The sequence below is a fragment of the Dermacentor albipictus genome, chromosome 7 (assembly GCF_038994185.2).
Source record: "Dermacentor albipictus isolate Rhodes 1998 colony chromosome 7, USDA_Dalb.pri_finalv2, whole genome shotgun sequence".
NCBI classification, from domain to species: Eukaryota; Metazoa; Arthropoda; class Arachnida; order Ixodida; family Ixodidae; genus Dermacentor; species Dermacentor albipictus.
In genome coordinates, this window is record NC_091827.1 from 100,879,196 (window position 1) to 100,890,142 (window position 10,947).

At 45.6% G+C, this 10,947-nt stretch overlaps 1 protein-coding gene across 2 annotated transcripts in view; it reads left to right on the forward strand.

The window, feature by feature from the left end:
* Positions 1 to 10,724, forward strand: part of LOC135917214 (probable thiopurine S-methyltransferase) — an 86,434-nt gene extending 75,710 nt beyond the window's left edge. For both annotated transcript variants that reach the window (XM_065450736.1, XM_065450737.1), the window contains 2 exons: positions 6,587 to 6,631; positions 10,535 to 10,724. In XM_065450736.1, the coding sequence (XP_065306808.1) occupies positions 6,587 to 6,631; positions 10,535 to 10,656 (167 nt within the window). In that variant the 3' untranslated portion in view covers positions 10,657 to 10,724. The remainder of the gene's footprint in view (positions 1 to 6,586; positions 6,632 to 10,534) is intronic.
* The last annotated feature ends 223 nt before the right edge of the window (positions 10,725 to 10,947 follow it).

A 10,947-nucleotide genomic window follows, 5' to 3' on the forward strand; every position in this document is an offset into this window, starting at 1 on the left:
CATTTTTTTTTATTGATTGGGAGACCAGCATTTGCAAGGCACTTGAGAACTTGGTCTAATAGATGAAGATGTTGGTTGAAGTCAGAGGAAAATATGACAATATCGTCCAGATAACAGAGGCAGGTCTTCGATTTTATACCACGAAGTACGTTTTCTATCATCCGCTTAAATGTGGCAGGAGCGTTACAAAGGCCAAGAGGCATCACGTTAAATTCATAAAGTCTGTCTGGTGTAGCGAACGCGGTCTTTTCTTTGTTAGTCTCGTTCATCGGAATTTGCTAATATCCTGATCGAAGATCAAGGGTGGAGAAATACTCCTCCCCTTGTAGTGTGTCCAAAGCGTCCTCAATTCGAGGTATTGGATATACATCCTTGCGTGTGATCTTACTGAGCGCTCGATAATCGACGCAAAAGCGAACGGAGCCATCTTTTTTCTTTACCAGAACCACGGGAGAAGCCCATGGGCTAGATGAAGGTCGTATTATTTTCCGCGCAAGCATTTCAGCAACCTGTTCAATTAACCAGCGTTCGGACGGCGATACACGATAGGGGCATCGTCGTATTGTAGCGGAACCATCAGTTTCGATGCGGTGTGTAGCCGCAGAAGTTTGGCTCAACACAGGGGAACAGCTATCGAAGCAGGCTTTGTGCTTTGCCAAGACCACCAGTAAGGCTTCGGTCTCCGCGGCTGTTAGGTCAGACCCAAGAACGGTTGGAGGAGGGAAAAGACAATACAAATCTGAGGTTGGTGCTGGCGATGAGGAAGGGCAAAGCGTAACTATAGAGATAGGTTGAGTGTCAGCTAAGGTTGCCGCAGTCATCTCTTTGGGCAGTATCACAGGATCTGGGGTCGTGTTGGAAGCAGACAGAAGGGCGCGGCCACGTGAAAACCGGACGAGACAGGTGGCAATGAGAATTCCACGAAAAGTACAGCGGGAAGAAGGGACGACTAGGGCGTCTCCGTCGGCGATCTGACTGGATGTTATGGCTACAACGTCTTCGTGACCAGGACGCAGGACGTAGTCTGCAGCGATGGTCAAGCTCGCGCATGAAAGTGAAGAGTCCGTAACAGGTGCAAGCGCTGTATCCGTGATATGGACAGCTTCCTCTCTACATGAAATGTAGGAAGTCCCAACCCAGTATAAGTTCATGGATACGCGTTGGAAGGATGATAAACTCAATGTAGTTGGGTATGCCATCGATGAGAACACGAGCAGTACACTGTCTGTCGGGGTAAATGAATGCATTATTAGCACCACGCAAAATAGGTCCAAGATAATGCGTTTTTACTTTCCGGAGCCGGGAACACAGGTCACTACGAAGAACAGAAACGGCGGCACCGGTATTGATGAGAGCTGACGGGGGAACACTTTCGACAGTTACAGAAAGCATGTTGGCCGGGCGAACAGCAGGAATTCGTGAAGATCGATAAGAAGCAGTTTCCCCTCCAAAAACTGCAACAGTTAGTTTTCCGAGCGCTGGTCGACAAGATGCGAAGTGGGGCGAAGTGGTGATGTAGAGCGCCGGCAAGGCGATGGAGAACGACGTCTGGCCGAACGGGAACTATGAGGCAGATTGGGAGCAGCTGGAGGAGACGGAGAACGCTGTTGAGGGGAAGAGTACGATCCGGGATAGTAGGCGTCTAATCGACGAGTGCGGTCTCTCTCATGCTAAACATCGCCTCGTCTTTGATGCTGCTGGCGATGGCGGCAGAAGCGAGATATATGGCCGTGTATACCACAGTAAAAACAAACAGGACGAGGTGGACGCCACTGAGGGTACGATGGCGCAGCAAGTGCTCTGGTTCCCATCGAATGCAAATGGTCATAGGAAACGTCAGTAGGCACGGAGGTCACGGTAGGGGTGGGTAGTGAAGCAAAATCTGCGTAGGCAGGTGTGGGGCGCGCTACCGGAGCAAGATGCGTCGTGGCTGTAGTCATCGCTGTCAACTCTTGCGTTACGACCTCGCGCAAGTCGAAGGGGGGGGGGGTGGTTGGGGCGCAGGCAGAAGGTGGACAACCTTAGGTCTTGTAGTTGAAGCTCTTCGCGGATGATGGTGCGGATAAGAGCACGTAGATCTGGAGAATGGGGAACCTGAGGATCGCTGCTGTCATGTGGAAGACGAATAGATTGCAGCTCGTCTAGGCGTTGACACGTTGAAGTGATGTCTTGGACAGAAGCCGGATTTTGCACGATTAAGGCGTTGAACGTGACAGAACCAATGCCTTTTAAGATGTGGCGAACGCGTTCGGCTTCCGTCATGCTAGGATTCGCACGGCGGCACAGAGCCAAGACATCCTCTATGTATGATGTGTAAGACTCTTGTGGAAGTTGGTGGCGCGTTCCCAGCTTCTGATTGGTGACTTCTGCAAGGCCAGGCGAGGAAGCGAAGATCTGCCGCAGCTTGGAGGTAAACGTGGGCCAATCCACGATGTCGGATTCGTGGTTGAAATACCACGTCTTTGCAACACCGTTCAAGTAGAATGCGACGTGCCTCAATTTCTGGGTGTCGTTCCACTTATTGCACGAACTCACGCGGTCGTAGGGGTCGATCCAGTCGTCGACGTCATCACCGCGGAGTCCCGCAACGACAGGGGGACAGGGTTTCCGACAGGGTTTCCATTGTTGTAGGGGTAGCTGGGCGCAGGCGGCGACCGGAACGGAGCTGCAGGGAGGACGGGAACGCGAGAGGACGTCGGGGTCTTGACGTACCTCCACCACTTTATAATACCGAGACCGATCAAGTTGTCCAGCGCTGTTTATTCCAAAAGAAGGCAACGCCTGAGCTCACGCGTGAAGAAGAAGAACAACAGGGAAGATGATGATGGCTATGTACAAATGAAAACGACGAAGTACGTTAATTGTGCTTACAATATATACATTTACAAGCTCAGTAGCGAAGGTAACACCATCTACCGATCGTCAAGACACTTCAATTTCCTCTTCACCTCCCAACGTCCTTTTGTCCACAACGGCAGAGACTCGTACGTGACAATATTATAAAACTAATGCCTGCGCATAACTTGAATACCTTTAACGCCCAGAAGACATGCATAGTTTAACTACCTCAGCATTCTGCAGGGCAACGCGCCTCAATTGGAAAAATAACCTCCATGTTTTCACCTCTATAAGTCTCCACATAAGATCACTAATCCATAATACTTTAATCAACTTGCAACGATTATTTTCTCTATTCTGGCTTGCATAAGGACTACTTTGAAACATGCGATAAACATAATTTTATCCGATATAATATTTTCTGAGACAATAACTAAGGTACTTCTTTGCCATATAACTGCTTCACAGAAGTTATTGAGGTGAACTTAATAGGCGCTGTCCGCGTCACACCCTGAATGCAACGGCTTCCTTAGAGTAGTTGGAAAATGGGACTTAGCATGGAGAGGACGGAAAAGCATGTGTATAGCACTCTACGTTGACGCCATGACATGTTTGGCGTATCGAACACACCATAAGGTTATATGCAAACACAACTTCATTACGGGCTGTACCAGCTCCTAACAGTGCGACAAAGTTTTCAGTACGCACAACATTTATGCGCCTAGCATCTGGAAAGGGAGTATGGTAGCGCGATTCAAAGACGGCACAAGAGAAGACACAAAGGGACACACACAGCGCTACCATATCGCGCTACCATACTCCCTTTGAAGATGCATTACCAACAAGCCTACATTGCAACCCTCGTAGCATCTGGAGGCTGTAGCGTTCTGCTATTGCAACAGCCCCTCATGCCATAACCTCGGCGGCTGCGCTCTTGGCGCATTTATGTGCTCCTCGTCTAAATAAAGGTAGAAGTAAATAAAAGAGAACATCAACTGAAAACACAAGAGCTTCTGAGTAGACATATTATTTCTTTAAGCGAAAATTTACAGACATTTCCAAGACGCGATGCCAGTGACTCCCGTGTGACGAATTTAGTGTCAATAAAATGGTACTAATTGGCGAATATCTTGCAACTGCATCGTTGTTATAGCTCTGCTAAATAACTCGACCTTCTTGTGCCTACCGAAACAGTCACCAGTTGTCAAACGATTTAGGCCGTTACTTTGAGAAGTTCGAAGTTGATCTTCGTTATTGCCTATTGACGTTCTACGTTTTCATACGGTGCACATTTTTACATAACGTGTTTTTACTTCCAGTCTAAAAAAGAAGAGATACGGCTAGTCTAATTTCTTATAGACATTCATGCATCGCTCCAGTTACCATTATTTCATCACCCTCGTAGTCTGATGAGTGCACGCAGAATTTAAAGAGGTGCGCGTGCTCGAACCAATTTGGCGAAATTCATTTCTAGGTAAAACGTATTGGACAACATTCACACCGTGTCATGATTATATTCTAACTTTTGAAACGGATTTCAATCGGATAAGTTTTTAACGCTAAAGCCTTTATTGGCTAGATTGGCGAAAGCGCACACCCAGATGGTGTGAGCAAAAGGCGTCCGAAAAAGCCATGTTCGGAAAGGACGTGACCTCTCCCACCGGAAGTGACGCCGGCGCCAACAGCTGCCACAGCAGCAATCGGCGCGCGCTACACTACACCGAAGCAACCGCCTGCAGCCGCAGAACGTCCATACAGGATGCGGGGTGAGATGTATATCTCCACCTGATATCCGGATCAGAAGGCCATGATAGTGTCTATGTATCCTTCACTGGAATGGCAAGAGGATAACGACACCGGAGGCTGTTAAACGACATCACCCACGGAAGAGAAGAAAGGAAAGCTAGGGGCCAAATTTTCATTAGTCATATCATAAGAAGCCAACAACGACACCAAGGACAGCATAGGGGAAAGTACATGTACTTATTATTTGGTGTAAACAAATTCTAAATTATGGAAAAGAAAGTGCATGGGAAACAACTGGCCGCAGGTGGGATACGAGCCTCCGCCCTCGCATTACAAGGGAGATGCTCTTACCAATTGTGTTACCGCGGCGCCGTTTTTGCTTCCACTTTACGGGCTGTCTATGTTTATCTACTATAAATAACCTCGGGAGTATTAGCCAGCGCCAGCACTCACACGCCTTTGTTTGTTGGCTTCTTATGATATGATTATCAAACATTGGGCTCCTCGCTTTCCTTCCTTCTCGTTCATTATATAGCGAGGATATCGAATCCGGCAGCATTGATGCCTTCAGGTAGCATGTGTGGGTTTATTGACTAGTAAACTTCACCCAAAAAGTTAAAGTACACTGGACGCCTGCGGCAGAAAGGATGTTCCACATCCGTTGCCAAGGCCTGTGACTGGTTGTGATGGCTAACACTCCCAGGGTTAGTTCTAGTAGAAAAACATAAATGCCCCATAAAGTGGATGAGAAAATGGTACCACGGTATCCAAATATTAAGAGCATCGCACGCGTAATGCGAAGACGTGAGTTCGTACCCGACCTGCGACCAGAACTACGGAAGGTTAGTGACACCTGGTGACACCACAGTGATCCTGGTGACAGCACAGAAAGGATCTAAGCTCAGTTGCACCGACCCCTGTGGGCTCGGGAGCCTGTAACCCGCCCTTGAACTATTCTTCTCACAGGTGGGACCCAAAGAAGTCCCAGGCATACGGGTAAGAACAGATGTTTTGGGGAAAAATGTTTCTTACAAAAATTTCGAAAAGGACTTAAAAATTTTCGGCACCAAACGCGCAAACACGCTAGTGACACTGTTCACGCGTTCGTTGTCGTCTTCTTCCTCAGCTGGCTCCGTGGCCGCTCGTCATTACAGCGTAGAATTCACTTCTCTTCGGTCGTCGTGATTGGGAGGCCGCGTCAAAGGGGGTGTGAGGCATTAATTAAGGGGTTGTGATCCATTCAACAGCTGCGTTATTGATGGGGCGGACACGTATAGTTCGTACACCCGAAGAACAATATGCGTACGAGGAACGCTGGAGGGAACAGCACCAGCGAAACAGCGAAATGACCACCGACAAAGAACGTTCCCGTTATGCTGAACGAAAGGGACAATCACGAGCCCGGGTACCTCCGAACGAGCAACGATGCCAGACTCGCAACGCAAAATATGACAACCATTCAACTCCGTGAAGATGGAATGGCAGAGAAAGCACTTTGCTTTTAGTTTGAGAGCTTTGACTATCGTCAGCTTTCCCTGCCATTCCATCTTCACAAAGTGAAATGGGTGTAATTTTTTCATCCACTTTCATTCCCATCAATTTGACATTTGTTTAATTCATTTAGTGACTACAAATATTTTCCTCTATATTTCCACCGGTGGAAATAGTACCACCGTGGTGGCCATACTGCTTCGGTATAGCCGAGAGCTGCGATGCATACAGCCTCGACGAAATGTAGGAAGATAGGTAAAGTGGTGTGGACGCCACTTTGATTGCACCAAATAATGTAAATAAACACAATTCGGCTTTTCACACTGCCTCATTCTTCATAACACAACCTGGCAACAACATTTTGCAGCACGCCTTCGTAACAGAAAACTGGCCAAAAGAAACGCTTTCGTGTTTTCATCTCATAATAATATGCTTAGGGATCATCTACAACTTTCTGAAACCTTTAATCTAAGAGGAGGAAAGTCCATTATATTTGCCATCTACTTTTCAGGTTCACCGCGAAGCCTGGATGAGGCAACCATACGCAAACTATACGGTAAGGATGCAATCTCTCCGCGAGAGCCCCTGGACATTATACTGCTCAGTTGCTTCAGTGTTATTTAATGTTGACTGGGAAGCGATCGTGTAATATATTTTCACACCCTGGATATATGAAATCCGGAATATATAAAGTCTGACATATGCAAAAACTGCATGGAAGATAGCATATTCTTGCTGCCAGCTTTTGTGAAAATTAATGCCAACTATATCTGGACTGTCGTGTGGCATCAGACGACGAAAAGCACCCGTCAACAATGTTTCGAACTCATCGAGTTGACGCGAAAATCCAGCAGGTGCAATCAAAATTGTTATCGCAGGCTGTTAAATCATGTTTGTATACACGCAATTAACGTCGAGTTTTGCGACAAGGAATTCGAAGCGACGCAGCATGTATTCCTGTTGAAGTGTCTGTCATTGAACTTTCGAGTTTCTGTAGTTTTGTTTGCGGTAAGTGAGCGTTGGGCTAGGAATGCGGCACACAAGAGTGATCTCATTTGCAACTTCTCAATAACAGCCGTACTTTGTGAACAATAATGTTTTATGAACATTTATGTCGTTTGGACCTTTATATTGTTGTACGCGAACTTTGTTTGCCCAAATATTCCAGTGCATCTGTCCCAGTTTTTTTTAATGGACGGAATGAGGAAAACTGCCATCAGGGAAGTGGAGCAGCTGGCGCCACACATAGACACCGAACTGTCCTTGAATACAGTTAAAAAAACACAATGCGATGCTAGATTCAGCATCTGAACGGGGAACTTCGAAAAATGACTTCTTCACGTTCGTAAAAGACCACCTGGAAATGAGAACCCACTTCAAAAGCCATTATATCCCCGAGCTCTGTTCGAGCCTGACGACGATGTCGCAAACAAGAAAAGCTCGGACTATCTCTGAACGCCACACTTCACTGTTGGGTGCTTTTAAATGTCAACCGTAACACCAATGTGTTTCTCCCCGCCATTTGTCTGTGCATTTTGTGAACCAGGTGTTAGCAACAGAATTTTGATAGACAATTCTGCTTTGCGTGTTGGGAAACATGAATTAAGGGACTGTAACATGTCCCTTAGATATCACTGAAAACCCGTTAGCGAGTTTAAGTAATTATTTCGTCAGTGATTATTACAGACATGCTAACTCGGTCCCACCAACGCTAATGATGTTCTGCCGCAAAGTCCCGTTAATCTCTGCTCTCGTATATAGCTGCTGAATAATCACCTGGAGAATAATTTAAAAGAATGCGTCGCATTTCTGTAACGGCCTTCGTGGCTCTTTTGTGGGCAAGAAAATTACCGCAGAAACTCATCTGGGAGTTGTCCAAGTATGCGTAAGCATTGTGCCACTTGCTCATCTCCACACAGCCCGGTGTCGTTATCAATGTTTATGGAACTTGATCCGACCTTACCTATCCTTATTGGTCGTTATAAACCTTATCAGCCTAGATACGACCATCGTCAGCACTTATTGGTTGTTATAAAACTGATCGTACTTGATCCGAGCCTTATCAATCCTTATCGATTCTTATCAATCTTATCGGATTTGATCCGACCCTTATTGGTGCTTATTAACCTTATCAGAATTGCTTCCAATTTTATAAGCCCTAATCGCTCTTTAGCACATTGTCCATCCCCGTCGAACCATTATGAACCTTTATCAGGCCCACATAACCCCTCATCACTTTTTATCGGCTCATTGACTGCTCATGTATCTGTATTGTGCGTATTGTGCGAAGTGAAGCGCATAAGCCCAGAGATCGGTTACATTTGCGTCGTTGAAGGAACACCCCAAAGAAAGCCACATCCCGCGACCACCAAAACGCATCGGGCATGTGGCTCGTTTGGCATTCAATTTTCGTAAAATTGAAATTTTCATATTGTCTACAATGCGGCACTGCATGTGGTCCTAGAGAAGGCTTCAAGCTCACCATCAACAAATCTTTCACGAAAGCCTTCAGAAAAACTTTTGTTTGTCATGTGCTTTGTACCGCCGGTAAAACTCACCTCGTGCAGGCGTAGGGTTTTAGCCCAGGTTTTGAAAGGGAGAGTTGCCAAAACCTGGTTGAACCAAAGGGGCTGTTTCGTGCCGTAGTCGACAAATGGCCATTTCTGTCCACATGCTGAAGCTATTGGTCACTGCTTGGTAGACTGTAGGGATGCCGTATTCGTCTGGGACATTCTCTAAAATTACTTAAAAACGATTTAGGTATAACACAACACATAATTTGTTTCCTACCTTTGAAAGGTCCCTGTGACCAACCGTGTGACAAGTTCATGTTACTTGGCATACATAACCTTTGGCGCACTAGAATGTGCGAATGTGCGCAGTCTTCGGTTGCTTTTTGGGGAATCTGTTGCTTATGTTCGTAGTGCGCACGCTGCACAAGAAACAGCGGCGGTCTGGATGCCTTTAATTGACGCGTTCACGTGCTTTCCTGATTTCTGAATGTGTTTTCAGTCACCATAAATTTCTGTGGCGCTTTGTTTTTCTTGTATTGCTCAAAATTGTGCTTTCATGTAAGAAAGAAAAAAAATGGTGGTTGTTTAGCCCAATGGGTAAGAAACTAGGCTTCTGAGCGTGGGATCATGAGTTAGAAGCTCACCATTGCCAAAGTGTTCACTTTCGAACTTATTTTTTGTTATACATTAATTTATTTATAGCGATTAGTCATACGTGAGAGACGGGCGGACTGCTTTCCTCCTTGGGTAGGCATAGAAATGCTTACGCATTTAAAACTTTACAAAAATGTCAATTCCTCTCGAAAATGATACGTTTGAATATTTTTGAAGTATTGATGACGTTGGCATTGACGTTGGTATTGATGTTTGCCCGAAATGAAGGCTGTAGCGTCCAGTCTAATTACAATATTTTTCTTCGTTCGTGCAAAAATAGCTTCTCTTTTAAATCAAAGCAATAACTGACACACATTACAAGATGCACGAAGCTTTAAAATAATCCCATGTGGCTTTCCCAGAAGAAACCTTTCTTCCTTTAATGCGAGCATAAACAACGTCCAGCGTTATACTAGAGGAGGCAATTTTGTTTGGCTGATTTTAACACGGTGTAAGGTTCGCGTAGAATAAAAGTTTGGCAGTCATAGCGTCTACGAAAGCCAGAAATATGTCTAATGTGCTGTGTAATTAGTCGTATTCTCACAAAAATGTTCTCAACGCTACAATATATTTGATGTTGCGGATTAAGAAACGTAAAACCTTTTGAGAGGCTCAGATGGCTTCACGACATAAAATCAAGAGACAAGCACTGTCCTGCAAATGAATGAACGAGAGGACGGGTGATTGGTTATTTTGGACTACCTGTGTCTGCTTGAAGTTTCTTTCTTTGCATCGATGTCTAGCAAATCAAGAGCACGAGTGAGTACTGATGTTCAAGAAGCGTTAACACTTTGACTGCCTTCTCCTGACGTAAGCGTCCTCGTTTCTGAGGCAAGCCATTACCCCGCCCTGGGTCAGAGACGGCAAGTGCCACAAAAAAATATCTGACCAGATGTAACGTTCGCATGAACGACTATAACGCGCCTTCCAATAAAGCAGAAGTGCACAGGATGATTGAGGCTTGAAATCGTCAACAGTTGCTGAACATAGAATGTTTATTGTTCCTTATTAAAGCGACAATAATTGTTCAATCACTGACGATGATAACATAACTTCAGCTCATATGCTCTTTATATGACGCTTGGTTTCATTATCAAACCACACATTATGAGAAAGAAATGTGGCCTACATGGCTACATAGTAGCTGAGTGAGTTCAGAAATGAGGTTCAGAGGAAACAAGGAGTAGTTGACTGCTATATGTTAGAGTGCAGAGCAAAATACAAAAGATAATTTATTTCCACGACATGTTTAGACGACAACTGATCAATGATCTCTTCTCTCTCTTTCGCAGGAGACATTGCAAAGCTCACTTTGCTTGACAGCAAAACCAATGATCGCCCGCGTTTCCTCGAAGGACGTGCCGCCGCGACTACATATTTGTGGCACATGACACCGGCGCACAGCTCGAAGTGATGGATCTCGTAGCAACGACAGCTGCATTATTTTCTTGCGAGAAATTAAAAAATGTTTTTTTATTCTTCTTCGCTGAACATTTTGTGTGCCTCTTGTATACCGATGTACATTACCTACCTCGCTATGATTAGAACCATCAGCGTTGATGAGTATGCACCACGGTAAGCATGCCATCGGGTATGCCGTAGGCTACCGGGGCTGCGTGCCCGGCCTTGATTATTTAAAACTTGAGTATCCGCTTTCCCAGCTTTGTGTCTTATATGCTGAAATCGATGATGTAGAGCACTCCAT